The following is a 13,045-nucleotide window of genomic DNA, read 5'->3' on the forward strand; positions in this document are numbered from 1 at the left end:
AGTAATCCTTTGTCAAGGGCAAACATTAACCATTAGTAACATTTAACATGCTGTGATCCATAAAAGGTAAATCATTTTGGAAAGAGTAAACCATTTTCCTAAATTACAGGTACGTATAAACAGTTTATTATTCTCCTAAAGAGTCTCACAAAAAGCAAAAGGCACACATAAAAATAATCTTTTACAATTCATATAGGAATAATAATTTTTAAATTTGAGAACTGCATCACATAAATTTTTAGACTCCATATATGAAATGCTAGTTAATATCCACTATCAACCAGGTTTTGGAAATAATAAGAAAAAGTACTATGGAAAGTACTATGAAAAAAAAGCTTCTCAAGACCTAAAATTTAATAACAACCTATATTTCAAAAGGCTTTTCATAAACTCTCACCTGATTGAGATAATGATATTCTTCTGGTTGTTTAAGATGAAATGCTAATCTCTCTTCTTCGCTTGCTCCTGCCAGAAGGTAATAGAATACATGATAGTTCCTGTTGGAAACAAGTAAAAAGAAGTATGGCTTTATAATGAATATGGTGTATGGTTATCATTTAACAGGAAAAGCAAAAAAGCAAACATTAATTAGTAAAACTCAGCTTTGCTTCATTTTTTAAATACAAAGGCGATAAATTCAATATCAAATACTACAAAATAAAATATTATTTGTATGCTAAATACAAAAGAGAAGGTTGAAGGCAAAAATATAGTAAATACTTCTGAAAAGTCTCTCTTCCACAGATTACAAAATTGGTAAATTTGTCAGAATTAACCCTAGAAATTAAGCAAATTTTAGAGCAATCCAGAGAGTGTTTACATAAGAAAAACAACTGAGTCTCAGTAAAAACTAAAGCTTGGTGATGTTTTAACATGCTCTACTCCATCTCCTGCTTATCAAATCTATGGTAGCCTTCAATACTAACAGCTTACAACTGAAGTAGACACCAGAAGCCTGACAGCCTCCAAAAGAGAATAGAAGAGAGCTGGGGTTCATTCATAGCCTCATTGCCTGAGAAGTATCATCGTTTGAACTGCCTGGTAGTTCTCTGGAAGAAGCCATTTTCAAAACTATCTTTATCTGACCCAACTCAGAGTTGGCCCAGTATAAAAGTCTTTGCCCCACAGTAATTTGTAGGAAACAATTATAGAAATTTTTGAAGACAGCAGCAGCCTGAAGCAATGAATGTATTATGTTGGGGCAAACAGCAGGCTAATCAAAAAACTTAAAGGAAAAAGCTGGAGGGAGTTCCCGTCATGGAGCAATGGTTAACGAATCTGACTAGGAACCACGGAGTTGCAGGTTCGATCCCTGGCCTTGCTCAGTGGATTAACGATCCGGCGTTGCCATGAGCTGTGGTGTAGGTTGCAGATGCGGCTTGGATCCCACGTTGCTGTGGCTCTGGCATAGGCCAGCGGCTGCAGCTCCCATTAGACCCCTAGCCTGGGAACTTCCATATGCCACGGGAGCGGCCCTAGAAAAGGCAAAAAGATCAAACAAAAGGAAAAAGCTGGGAAATGAGATCTCCACATAGGCTTTGAAAAGCTCCAATACGTTCCTGCAAATCTAGAAGGTCATATGCATGCATAAGGTTGTGCCCATGCCCGGGGCTGCATGTCCACTCTCAGCAAACACAAGAGGAGATACTAAGCTCTCACCTGTCATAAACCTTGAATGTCTGCACATGTAGGAAATAAAAGCTAGGGCAGAACTATAAAATGCCTACCTGGGTGTTAGAAGTCATAGCCTAATACACACAGAGAGCCTGGAGGCAAAGACTAGGAGACTAACTGTTTCCAAGCTTATTTAAGGAATTCTGTTCAATCATTAGCTGACAACTAAGCTAACCAAGCCAATACTTCAATGGCTACAGTTGCAGAAGAAAATAGACTTTGAATTAGCTCAGAAAGCTCACAAAACAAACGGCAGAAACCAAAGTAACAACCACAAACCTCGATGGGAAGGAGTTCATTTCTAGAGCGGCCATGAGATTATTTTAAATGTTCAATTATTACTTACAATATTCAACTTTCAACAAAATGGTAAACAAAAGATAAAACAGACTAAGGCAAAAATTGTGATACATAAAAAACTGATTCATTTCACTGTACATATGAAACTAATACAACATTGTAAGTTAACTATACTCCAATAAAATTTTTTTAAAATTGTCTTATCAGATGTAAAGGCTATTTTATAATGACAAAAAGGCCAATCTCAAGAGTATGTAACAATTCTAAACATAAATGCATCTAAAAACAGAATCCCATAATACATGAGAGAAATAGTAAAATAAACAATTCAACAATAATGCTGAGATATTTCAATATCCACTTTCAATAAGAAACAGAACTAGACAGAAGATTAACAAAGAAAAAGAGGACCTGAAAGATTCTAAATAGCAACTAAATGTAGACATCTATAGAATACGCCATCCAACAACAGCAGGATAAATATTTTCTTAAGTACTCATGGAACATTCTCCAGGATAGACAATGTCAGACGATAAAACAAGTCTCAATAAATTTAAAGGGATTAAAATCATACCAAGTATGTTCTCTGACCTGTAATTCAGACTTCCTCATCAGGTAGCCACAAAAAAATTAACAGCAAAATCTAAGTCCTAGGCCTAACCCTGCAAAATCTAAGTCCTAGGTCCTACTGAACCTTTTTATACATAAGGACTACACTAAACACTTTTATGTGTTATTTCATTTAATCCTCTAAATAACTATAGGATAGCTTTCCACCTGTAAAATAGGAATAAATATCTAAGAAGCAGAGGAGTGAGGTGAGATGCCCAAAGTATAGCCAATATTTGAATGTAGGTTTAACTTCAAACTCTGGCTCTTAATTTTGTCTCACAAAGCAAATCATTTAACCCTCTGATATTTGGCTTCTTCATTTGAAGGAAGTTATATATATAGGTCATCTCTGAAATGCTATACACCTCAAACAGTATAATGAAATTAAGAGCTTTATTAAAAATTTTCTCAAATTAGAAAAAGAACACTAAGACACAGCAAAAGGTCCAAAGGCACAATGCTCACGCAAAGTTCACAAAAAGATGCCACCTCAGATAGTACTGTTTCCTGTTCTGATAGTTTGCCTAGAATTTAGAAAAGACAACAGTTTTATATACTTAAAAAATCTCTGAGCAGCCTCTTTAAAGAATTATAGTATTCTGCTCATGACAAAAAAAATAGCAACTATATATAAAGCTATGCATAGTATAAATGTAATTAAAGATCTGAAAAGTCAATCTGCATGATACAAATGGCAATTTGATCTAATTATACAAATTGAAATATGTACCGTTCATTATGCTCTTGATAAACAAGTCTGGACTTCTCCAGTAGATACTTTTCAACATAGGCACTAGAAGAAAAACACAATTGGTGATATAAGTAATAAAAATTAAAGTAGATAGATACAGAGAAGGTACAAAAGTATAAAAATTACTATCTAGAGTACATTTACCATTACAATTGTGTTATGGACACTGTTAGTGTCATCCATATGTTTAAATTCATAAACTCCTAAGACTTTTTTTTTTTTGCTTTCAATAAAGCAAAATGAAATCCAAAGTTCAAAACACGAGACACAAGACCCTCCTGTGATGCAGACATTATTTTTCCAGGCTCAATACACTGAGTTCAGTGGCTACAGTGGTTACCAAAGGTTAGTGGGTGGGAAGGGATGAACAGGTGGCGCACAGAGGATTTTTAAGGAAACTATTCTATATAATATCGTAACAGTGAATATTTATCTTTATACATCTGCCAAAGCACATTCAATGTAAACCACAAATGGAACACACTAATGAAATAAATATTTTAATAGGGGAATCCAGGGGATAGGGTAAAGAGAGAAATGGGAACCCTCTATACTTCTACTAATTTTTGGCATAAACCTACAACTGTCCTAAAAATAGTTTAGCAATTCAAAAAAAAGTTAAAAGAAATATTGCTGGCATAATCAGAGGACTCTGATTATAGACTGTATAATAAGAATTATTATTACACCAAAATTAAATATCTTAAATATAAAATAGTATTATGTTGAAAACATTACTGTGGTTGCTTTAGGAAATATATTAATTAGGGGGTCAAGTTACATGCCCAACTTACTCAAAAACAGTTTTAAAAAACAGTGTATAGGATGTACAAATATAGAAATATAAAACAAATGTATACAATTGCTAACAATAAATCTAAGTTAAGGGTGTACTGGTATTACACTACTCTTAGAACCCTTCTCAGGTCTGAACTTTTACAAAAGAAAAAGTAGCTGAAAAGAAAACAATTTAATACAAACACCAATATCACTATTATTAAAAAGCAAATGAACAGGAGTTCCCTTGTGGCTGAGCAGGTTAAGGGACCAGTGTTGTCACTGCTGTAGCTCTGATTACAGCTGTGGCATGGGTTTGACCACTAGCCTGGAAGTTTCCAGATGCTGCAAATACAGCCAAAAACATTTTTTTTTTTAAGTGTTTAATTAAAAAAGTAAAAGCAGAAATTCCTGTCGTGGCACAGTGGAAATGAATCCTACTAGGAACCACAAGGTTGTGGGTTCGATCCCTGGCCTTGCTCAGTGGATTAAGGATCTGGCATTGCCATGAGCTGTAGTGTAGGTTGCAGATGCGGCTCAGATCCCGAGTTGCTGTGGCTGTGGCGTAGGCCGGCAGCTGTAGCTCCAATTAGACCCCTAGCCTGGGAACCTCCATATGCCGAAGGTGCGACCCTAAAAAGCAAATAAATAAATAAATAATAGCAACTTATCATTTGTGAAGAGGCTATCGTAAATATATAAACATGTTTCAAAGCCTACTACTGCTACTTACCCAAGTACAGTGCCCGTTTCTTGATAATTTACTTGAATAAACTTTCCAAAACGACTTGAATTGTTATTATGAGCTGTCTTTGCATTTCCAAAAGCCTGTCAAAATAAATAGTTCTCATTAATTTCATTTTTTTTAAATGGGAAATCCTGTTTAGGTCAGCTCAAAGAGAAAAAAAATGTTAAAGAGACAGTAGAAAGGCTTATAACTTCAGGTAAAGTAAATATTTGAAATAAAACCAAGTAGATAGTATTGCCTGCTATTCAGTACAATAAATCTTAATTTTAAAAACTTATTGCTCATTAAAATTCAGATTTCACTTTCCCATTCTAGAGTCAGCAAATTTTCTTAATATGTTTATACATATTTATTTCTTAAATCTTGCTAACCTGAAAAATGACAAAGAGCTAAGGGAAAAGAATAATTACATCAAAGTAATTACACTTTTAGAACAGTATAAATGAAATAAAGTTTCACTGCATAATGTATTACATTTTATTACACCTACTTAAAATAAAACCAGAGTACTATTTTAGAAAGAACAAAAAATACATATGCTTCCTACAACCGCTATGGAAAATAGTATGGAGGTACCTCACAAAACTTACAGAACTACCATATGATCCAGCAATCCAACTCCTGGGCATATATCCAGTCAAAACTTTCATTCAAAAAGATACATGCACCCTTAAGTTCATTGCAGTACTATTCACAACAGCCTAGATATGGAAACAAACTAAATATCCAACAACAAATGAATAGATTTAGAAGATGTGGTACATATACACAATGGAATACTACTCAGCCATAAAAAAGAACAAAATAATGTCATTTGCAGCAACATGATGGCACTAGAGATTCTCAACTAAATGAAGTAAGACAGAGAAAGACAAATACCATATTGATATTACTTACATTTGGAATCTAATATGGCACAAATGAACCTATCTACTGAAAAGAAACAAACTCATAGACATGGAGAACAGACCTGTGGTTGCCAAGTGGGAGGGGGAGGGAGTGGGATGGACTGGGAGTTTGGGGTTAGTAGATGCAAACTATTACATTTAGAATGGATAAGCAATAATCCTGCTGTACAGCACAGGGAACCCTATCCAATCACTTGTGATGGAACATGATGGGAGGATAATGTGAGAAAAAGAATGTATATGTATATGTATAACTGGCTTACTTTGCTGTAGAGCAGAAATTGACAGAACATTGTAAATCAAGTATGATAAAAAAAAATCAAAAAAGAAAAAAGTTAAGCATATACCTATCACAGGACCCAGTCATTCCACTCCTAGGTATTTACACAAGAAAAAGAACAGTGTATGTCCACATAAAAACTTCATGTGGAATATAACTTTATGTGCAATAGCCAAAAACTGGAAATAACCTATACGTCCATCAACAGGTGAATGGATAAACAGAGTGTAATATATCCATACAATGGAATACTACCTCAGCATAAAGAATGAATTATTGACACACACAAACAAAACATAGATGAATCTCAAAATAATTACACCAAGTGAGAAAAGTCAAACACATACAGTACATAGTATATAATTCCATTTATATACAATTGTAGAATATAGAGACTAACCTACAGTGACAGAAAGTACATAAAGTGGTTTCTTATAGAAGAGTGGGCTAGATGAAGTGAGAGAGCAGCATTACAAAGGGATATAAGAAAACTTTAGGGATGACAGTTACATTCAATATTGTGCCTAAAGGGGTTTAATGGGTATATACTAATTTATCAAAGTATACACTTTAAATAGATGCAATGTAGTATATCTCAATTATACCTCACAAAATCTCTTTCAAAAAACATTAAGTAATATTTCAACTCTAAAACAAATAGTGTATTTTTTCCTTTCTACCCTTCACAGTATAACATCTAACATAAAAAACTATTTTCCCATATTCTCTACATTTTCAAAAATGAACCCTTAGAATTTCAATGCTAGGCACAGATTTTAGGGTTGCAAAGATACAAATATGTTGACAAGAATGTTTTCCTCAACTATCTACTTCCACAACCCACTTACAGACAAGAGTCCTGTCCCTGTCATCTCCCTTTACAGGGGGATATACATGACTCCAATCATCTCTTTCCTTTGCATTGCTATGGTCCAAAGACATCCTTTGAAAAATTAATGCCACTGACACATCTTTCAATCTTCCACAATACCTTTTTTGCTTTCCCACCTTCCAGTTTTCTTTGGTAAATAACTAAAAATGCCTACACTTCTCTTTAGTTTCATTTTATTTTCTCACATCTAAAAATTTTTAATTCTTTTTAAAAATGTTTAAGAGTAACAAAAGTATTGCTAACACTTACCTCAAGTACTGGTCCAGCTCCAAGAATAATTTGTTCCACTCCACTGGCAAATCCTTTCTGACTGAGGGCAGTAAGGTGATGAATAAGAAAGTTTGTGCTTTGAGTCTTCCCAGAACCACTCTCTCCTGAAATCACGATACACTGATTCTTTTTGCGCTGAAGCATGGCATGATAAGCTACATCAGCCACAGCATAAATGTGAGGCTCAAGTTTTCCCAACTGATGGTTATCATACATTTTGACATATTTGGGGTTATAAATAGGAAGAAACTTGAATGGGTTAATAGCTATTAGAATACTGCCAACATAAGTGTAAATTTTTTCATGCTTAAAGCGATTGCGTAGGTTTTCTAAGAGAGTTTTCTCATTTAAATCAGGTAAGCTACATAAATCATCAAAGTCTTTCTGTTGAGGCTGTGGAAGAAAACCCCGTTCCATCATCCTGCGACGTTCTTCTGTGACCCGTAGCCATGACTGAAGACTACCATAATGGATTGATCCGTCAAGGTTTTTTTCTCTCAGAAGAAAGCGGTAGTCCTCTCCACTCAGGCGATTTTCCAGAGCCATTCGGGGCCACAACATCATTCGCTGAACTGGACAGTCTGTTGGGTTGAGTATCCATTCTTCTCCACCAAATTCCTTTACCTCTGCTAAAACATAACATTTTGTTTTGTCAAGATGAAGTCTGTTTATCAGAGAGTCAATCACCTCAGCAGCTGTGGAGTTTTTTCTGGCAGGAACTGCACAGTAGATCGTCCCTTCTGAAATTGTCCCAGGATATATACGTAATGTATGTTCATTATCCTCAAAGCGTCGTCTTCCTCCATCATTTATATTCATATTGGATCCTGTCCCATCAGCATGGATAGTATGTGTTCAAGACTGCACAAATCATTCTCATGGCAGAAGACCTGTAACATAAGATGTGAAATATTTAGAAGTCATGTTACACAATCACTGCTTTCTGATATTCAATAAAAAGAGGCCCAAGAGTCATGCTGATTACATCTCCTAAAACAAAAAAATCCTAACTCTTGGGAGTTCCCATTGTGGCTCAGCGGTAACGAACCCAACTAGTATCCATGAGGACGTGGATTTGATTCCCTGGCCTTGCTTAGTGGGTTAAGAATCCAGCAGGGCCATGAGCTGTGGTATGGGTCACAGACACAGGTCAGATCCGGCATTGCTTTGACTGTGGCACAGGTCAGCAGCTGCAGCTCCAATTTGACCCATAGCCTTGAGAACCGCAATGTGCCACAGGTGCAGCCCCCAAGACACAGCAAAAAAAAAAAAAAAAAAAAAATTAATTTAAATAAAAAGGGAGTTCCCATCATGGCTCAGTGGTTAACAAACCCGACTAATATCCATGAGGATACAGGTTTGATCCCTGACCTCATTCAGTGGGTTAAGGATCTGGTGCTGCTATGAGCTGTGGTGCACGTCGCAGATGCAGCTTGGATCCCACGTTGCTGTGGCTGTTGTGTAGGCTGGTGGCTACAGCTCCGATTGGACCCCCAGCCTGGGAACCTCCATATGCTGCAGGAGTGGCCCTAGAAAAGGAAAAAAAGACCAAAAAAAAAAAAAGAATACATGTTAACTGATCTTCATTACTAGAGGGTATATGGAGCCCAATCAATTTTTTTTTTGGCTGCACCTGTGGCACAGAATCCAAGCCACAGCTGTCATCTATGCCATAGCTGCTGCAACACTTGATCTTTAACCTGCTGCACCACAGCAGGAACACGAAGGAGCCCAATTTTAACCTACAGAGATCAATGCCAACTAAAAGTCAAATTTGGTGCTGAAAAACATCTTGTAGTATTTCAACTAAAGAAAGGGTGCAAAACAAATGGGTTACTGTATGACACACTGAAACATAGGTACATGGACACCTATTGGTTTAGTCTGCTTAGTAAGTAATCTATACCTTCTTCTGGTGAAAGTACTGTTTTCCCTTGAAGAATTACTCCTCCCTTATCATTTGACATAATCTGTATGGATGTGATGTCATACCACAGTGAGTTGTGACCAGGCCTAGGCTACCAATTTATTCCATCCCTCACTTAGCAACAGTGGCAGTTTACTGGGATTCTTATTGGAAACTTGCTTGGGACTATTAGGAAAAAAGCTTTGTTTTGTTTTTTTTCCCTACGAGGTCTGCTAATCTAGAATGATGTAAACCTAGAATTACTGGCAGCCATCTTCCCTGAATGCAGAGAGGAAGCCTTTCTGAAGTAAAAGAAATGAACTAATACACACAGTAAAGCCTTATCAACATTGTTTGAGCCACTGAATCCAGCTCAGCGTCATATAAACTCAACCACTGAACTTCCTTGTTAAGTGTGCCAATCAACTCCCTTTTACTCCCTAAGCCACTTTGAGTTGGGTTTCTGTTCAAGATCAAAAGAAACCACTACAACATGTTCAGTTCATTCAGATCAAACTTCTTTGATCATATAGGTACACCTTGTTGAACAAATTCCTTATATTCACCATATAAACTCAGGATCCAAATATATTTGTGTGTGTGGGTATATGTGCATATATGTGTATATATATGGATATTTTATATATATATATATATATTTTTTTTAATGGCTGCACCTGTGGCATTTGAAGTTTCTGAGCTAGAAGAGTCGAATCAGAGCTGCAGCTGCTGGCCTACGCTACAGCCACAGCAATACAGGATCTGAGCCACATCTGCAACCAATGCCACAGCCTGCAGCAACACCAGATCTTTGGCCCACTGAGCAAGGCCAGGGATCAAACCTGAATCCTCATAAACACTATGTTAGGTTCTCAACCTACTGAGCCACAATGGGAACTCCCTGAATATACTTTTTTTTTTGTCTTTTTGCCTTTTCGAGGGCCGCTTCCCATGGCATATGGAGGTTCCCAGGCTAGGGGTCCAACAGGAGCTGTAGCTGCCAGCCTACACCAGAGCCACAGCAATGCAAGATCCGAACCGCGTCTGCAACCTGCACCACAGCTCACGGCAACGCCAGATCCTTTACCCACTGAGCAAGGGCAGGGATCGAACCCGCAACCTCATGGTTCCTAGTCGGATTCGTTAACCACTGCGCCACGACGGGAACTCCCCTGAATATACTTTTTGATACTTCCTTCTCTATCATACTATTTGCTATCCACTTGGGTAACTAAATAAATTCAAATAAGGCAGTAGCCTCAGACATCCAAATTAACTATCAAAACTGAAAAATTAAACAGATTTGGATAATGAAAGATAACTGTAATGCCAACCATGCAGAAATATAGCAAGTGATGACATCAAATGAAAAGACATAAAACATAAAATTGTATATAAAGACATACACACACACATATATATAAATGGACCAAAATATTAGGCTTTTGAGAAATCTTCAAATTTTCCTTTTATAATTTTCACCAAAAGTAAGTTTGACATACAATACTTCATTTGACTTGAACAGTAATTCTCTGAGACAGGAAAAAAAAACTATTACCTTTCAAAACAGAAAATTAAGGCTTAAAGGGAAAAAAAAAATCCATAAAATACATGATAAAGATTTCAAGTCAGCAGAGAAAAAAGGATTACTCCATAAATACGTGGAGATAATATATGACTAATTGTGAAAATAAAGTAAAACTATGCATATAAAGAATTAATTACATTAGTGGCACTTACATAGCAATCAGATATTGGTGTATTTTTCATAAAGAAAATTATTTAATATTCTTTTTATGCCTTATCCCAAAGCAGTTATTTCAAAAGTATATGCTAACAGAGAAAAACAATGTGGTGAGACAGTTGCTGTGGTCAGTAGGGTGTGGTTCGGAATAGGCAAGCTTATGATGTATTCACTGGACCGAGTTAGAAGAGACTAATTATAGAGGAAAACTATGGTGAAGAAAACAGTTAGGGAATACAGTTTCCTTTAAGTTAGAAGTTCAGTTAAAAAAACGAAAAGAAAAAGAAACAACTAAAGCTTTTAATGCAGTAATATGTGTGCTAATAAAATTTTCAAAAAACATGCACTGTTTTTACTTTTTTTATCAAGTACTCAAAGTTATTCTTTCAAGAAGAAAAAAGTGTCTTTTCTCTTTATACTTGCTTTATCATAGGATTCTGTTGATGAATGTTAGCAGGCAAGATCATACATTATCATTCAGCAACAAAAGGACTAGAAGGATAGCATCAGAAAAATGTATGTCTAAAAAATAAAAATCTAACTTTGCCACAGCTTCACTCAAAGTAAAACCCTCACCAGTACATTTTAAAAGAACATTCTGCTATCAAGGTAGGGTCTATATGAGAAAACATTACTGATCAGAGTACTGCTACAAATTTCACAGGGAGAAAGCTATTAAACATTTTGAACTTATTTTAGCAAAATGACTTGGGGAAAGTGGTATTTAAGTGCTAATATTCAGAGTTCTTTTGTGGCTCAATGTGTTAAGGATCTGGCAGTCACTGCAGTGGCCCAGAACACTGCTGTGGCTCAGTTTGATCCCTGGCCTGGGAACTTTCACATGCCACAGGCATGGAAGAAAAAAAAAAAAAAGGTGCTAATATTCATGTTTCTTCATTTTTTAGTTCTTACAATTAGTGTTCCAGAAGTAAATACATTTATCACCATACTAATGTATAATCACATACAGATATACCCTGGAGATATTGCAGGGTTTTTTTCTTTTTCTTTTCTTGTCTCTTTAAGGGCGGACCTGTGGCATACAGAAGCTTCCAGGCTAGGGGTCAAATCAGACCTGCTGGCCTACACCATAGCCACAGAAATGCCACATCTGAGATGTATCTGCAACCTATGCTGCATTTTGGGGCAACACCAGATCCTTAACCCATTGAGTAAGACCAGGGATAGAACCCACATCCTCACGGACATTATTCGGTTTCTTAACCTAGTAAGCTACAATGGGAACTCCGATATTGCAATTTTCAGTTCCAGACCACCACAATAAAGCAAGGCAGAACAATTTTTTGGTTTCCCTTTACACATAAAAGGTATGTTTACACTATACTATAGTCTATCAAGTGTGTAATAAATAGCATTACACCTAAAAAATGCACACATCCAATTTTAAAATACTTTATTGCTTTAAAAAATGCTAAACATCACTGGAGCCTTTAGTGAGTCATAATCTTTTTGCTGGTGGAGGGTGAGGGTCTTCCCTTGATGTTGATGGCTGCTGACTGCTCAGGGTGGTGGCTGTGGCAACTTAAAATGAGACAACAGGGAGTTCCCGTCGTGGCTCAGTGGTTAACGAATCCGACTAGGAACCATGAGGTTGCGGGTTCAGTCCCTGCCCTTGCTCAGTGGGTTAACGATCCGGCGTTGCCGTGAGCTGTGGTGTAGGTTGCAGACACGGCTCGGATCCAGCGTTGCTGTGGCTCTGGCGTAGGCCGGTGGCTGCAGCTCCGATTGGACCCCTAGCCTAGGAACCTCCATATGCCGCGGGAGCGGCCCAAGAAATAGCAACAACAACAACAACAACAAGACAAAAAGACAAAAAGAAAAAAAAAATGAGACAACAGTGAAGTCTGCCACATGGATTGACTTCCTCTCATGAAAGACTGCTCAGAGCTCTCATCATGGCTCAGCAGTTAACGAACCTGACTAGCATCCACGAGAACACGGGTTCAATCTCTGGCCTCACTCAGTGGGATAAGGATCCGGTGTTGCCGTGAGCTGTGGTGTAGGTCACAGACGCGGCTCGGATCTGGTGTTGCTTGTGGCTGCAGTGTAGGCCAGTGGCTGTAGCTCCGATTAGACCCCTAGCCTGGGAACCTTCATATGCCACGAGTGCAGCCCCAAAAAGACAAAGAAAGGAAGGAAGGAAGGAAGGAAGGAAGGAAGGA

The 13,045-nt window shown here is 37.1% G+C and overlaps 1 protein-coding gene across 8 annotated transcripts in view; it reads right to left on the reverse strand.

The window, feature by feature from the left end:
- Nucleotides 1-13,045, reverse strand: part of MYO9A (myosin IXA) — a 235,527-nt gene that overhangs the window by 190,559 nt on the left and 31,923 nt on the right. For all 8 annotated transcript variants that reach the window (XM_047767208.1, XM_047767209.1, XM_047767211.1 and 5 more), the window contains exons 2-5: nucleotides 7,192-8,102; nucleotides 4,848-4,942; nucleotides 3,317-3,379; nucleotides 398-497 (exon numbers count right to left, since the gene is read on the reverse strand). In XM_047767208.1, the coding sequence (XP_047623164.1) occupies nucleotides 398-497; nucleotides 3,317-3,379; nucleotides 4,848-4,942; nucleotides 7,192-8,031 (1,098 nt within the window). In that variant the 5' untranslated portion in view covers nucleotides 8,032-8,102. The remainder of the gene's footprint in view (nucleotides 1-397; nucleotides 498-3,316; nucleotides 3,380-4,847; nucleotides 4,943-7,191; nucleotides 8,103-13,045) is intronic.

This window comes from Phacochoerus africanus, chromosome 2, assembly GCF_016906955.1.
Source record: "Phacochoerus africanus isolate WHEZ1 chromosome 2, ROS_Pafr_v1, whole genome shotgun sequence".
NCBI lineage: Eukaryota > Metazoa > Chordata > Mammalia > Artiodactyla > Suidae > Phacochoerus > Phacochoerus africanus.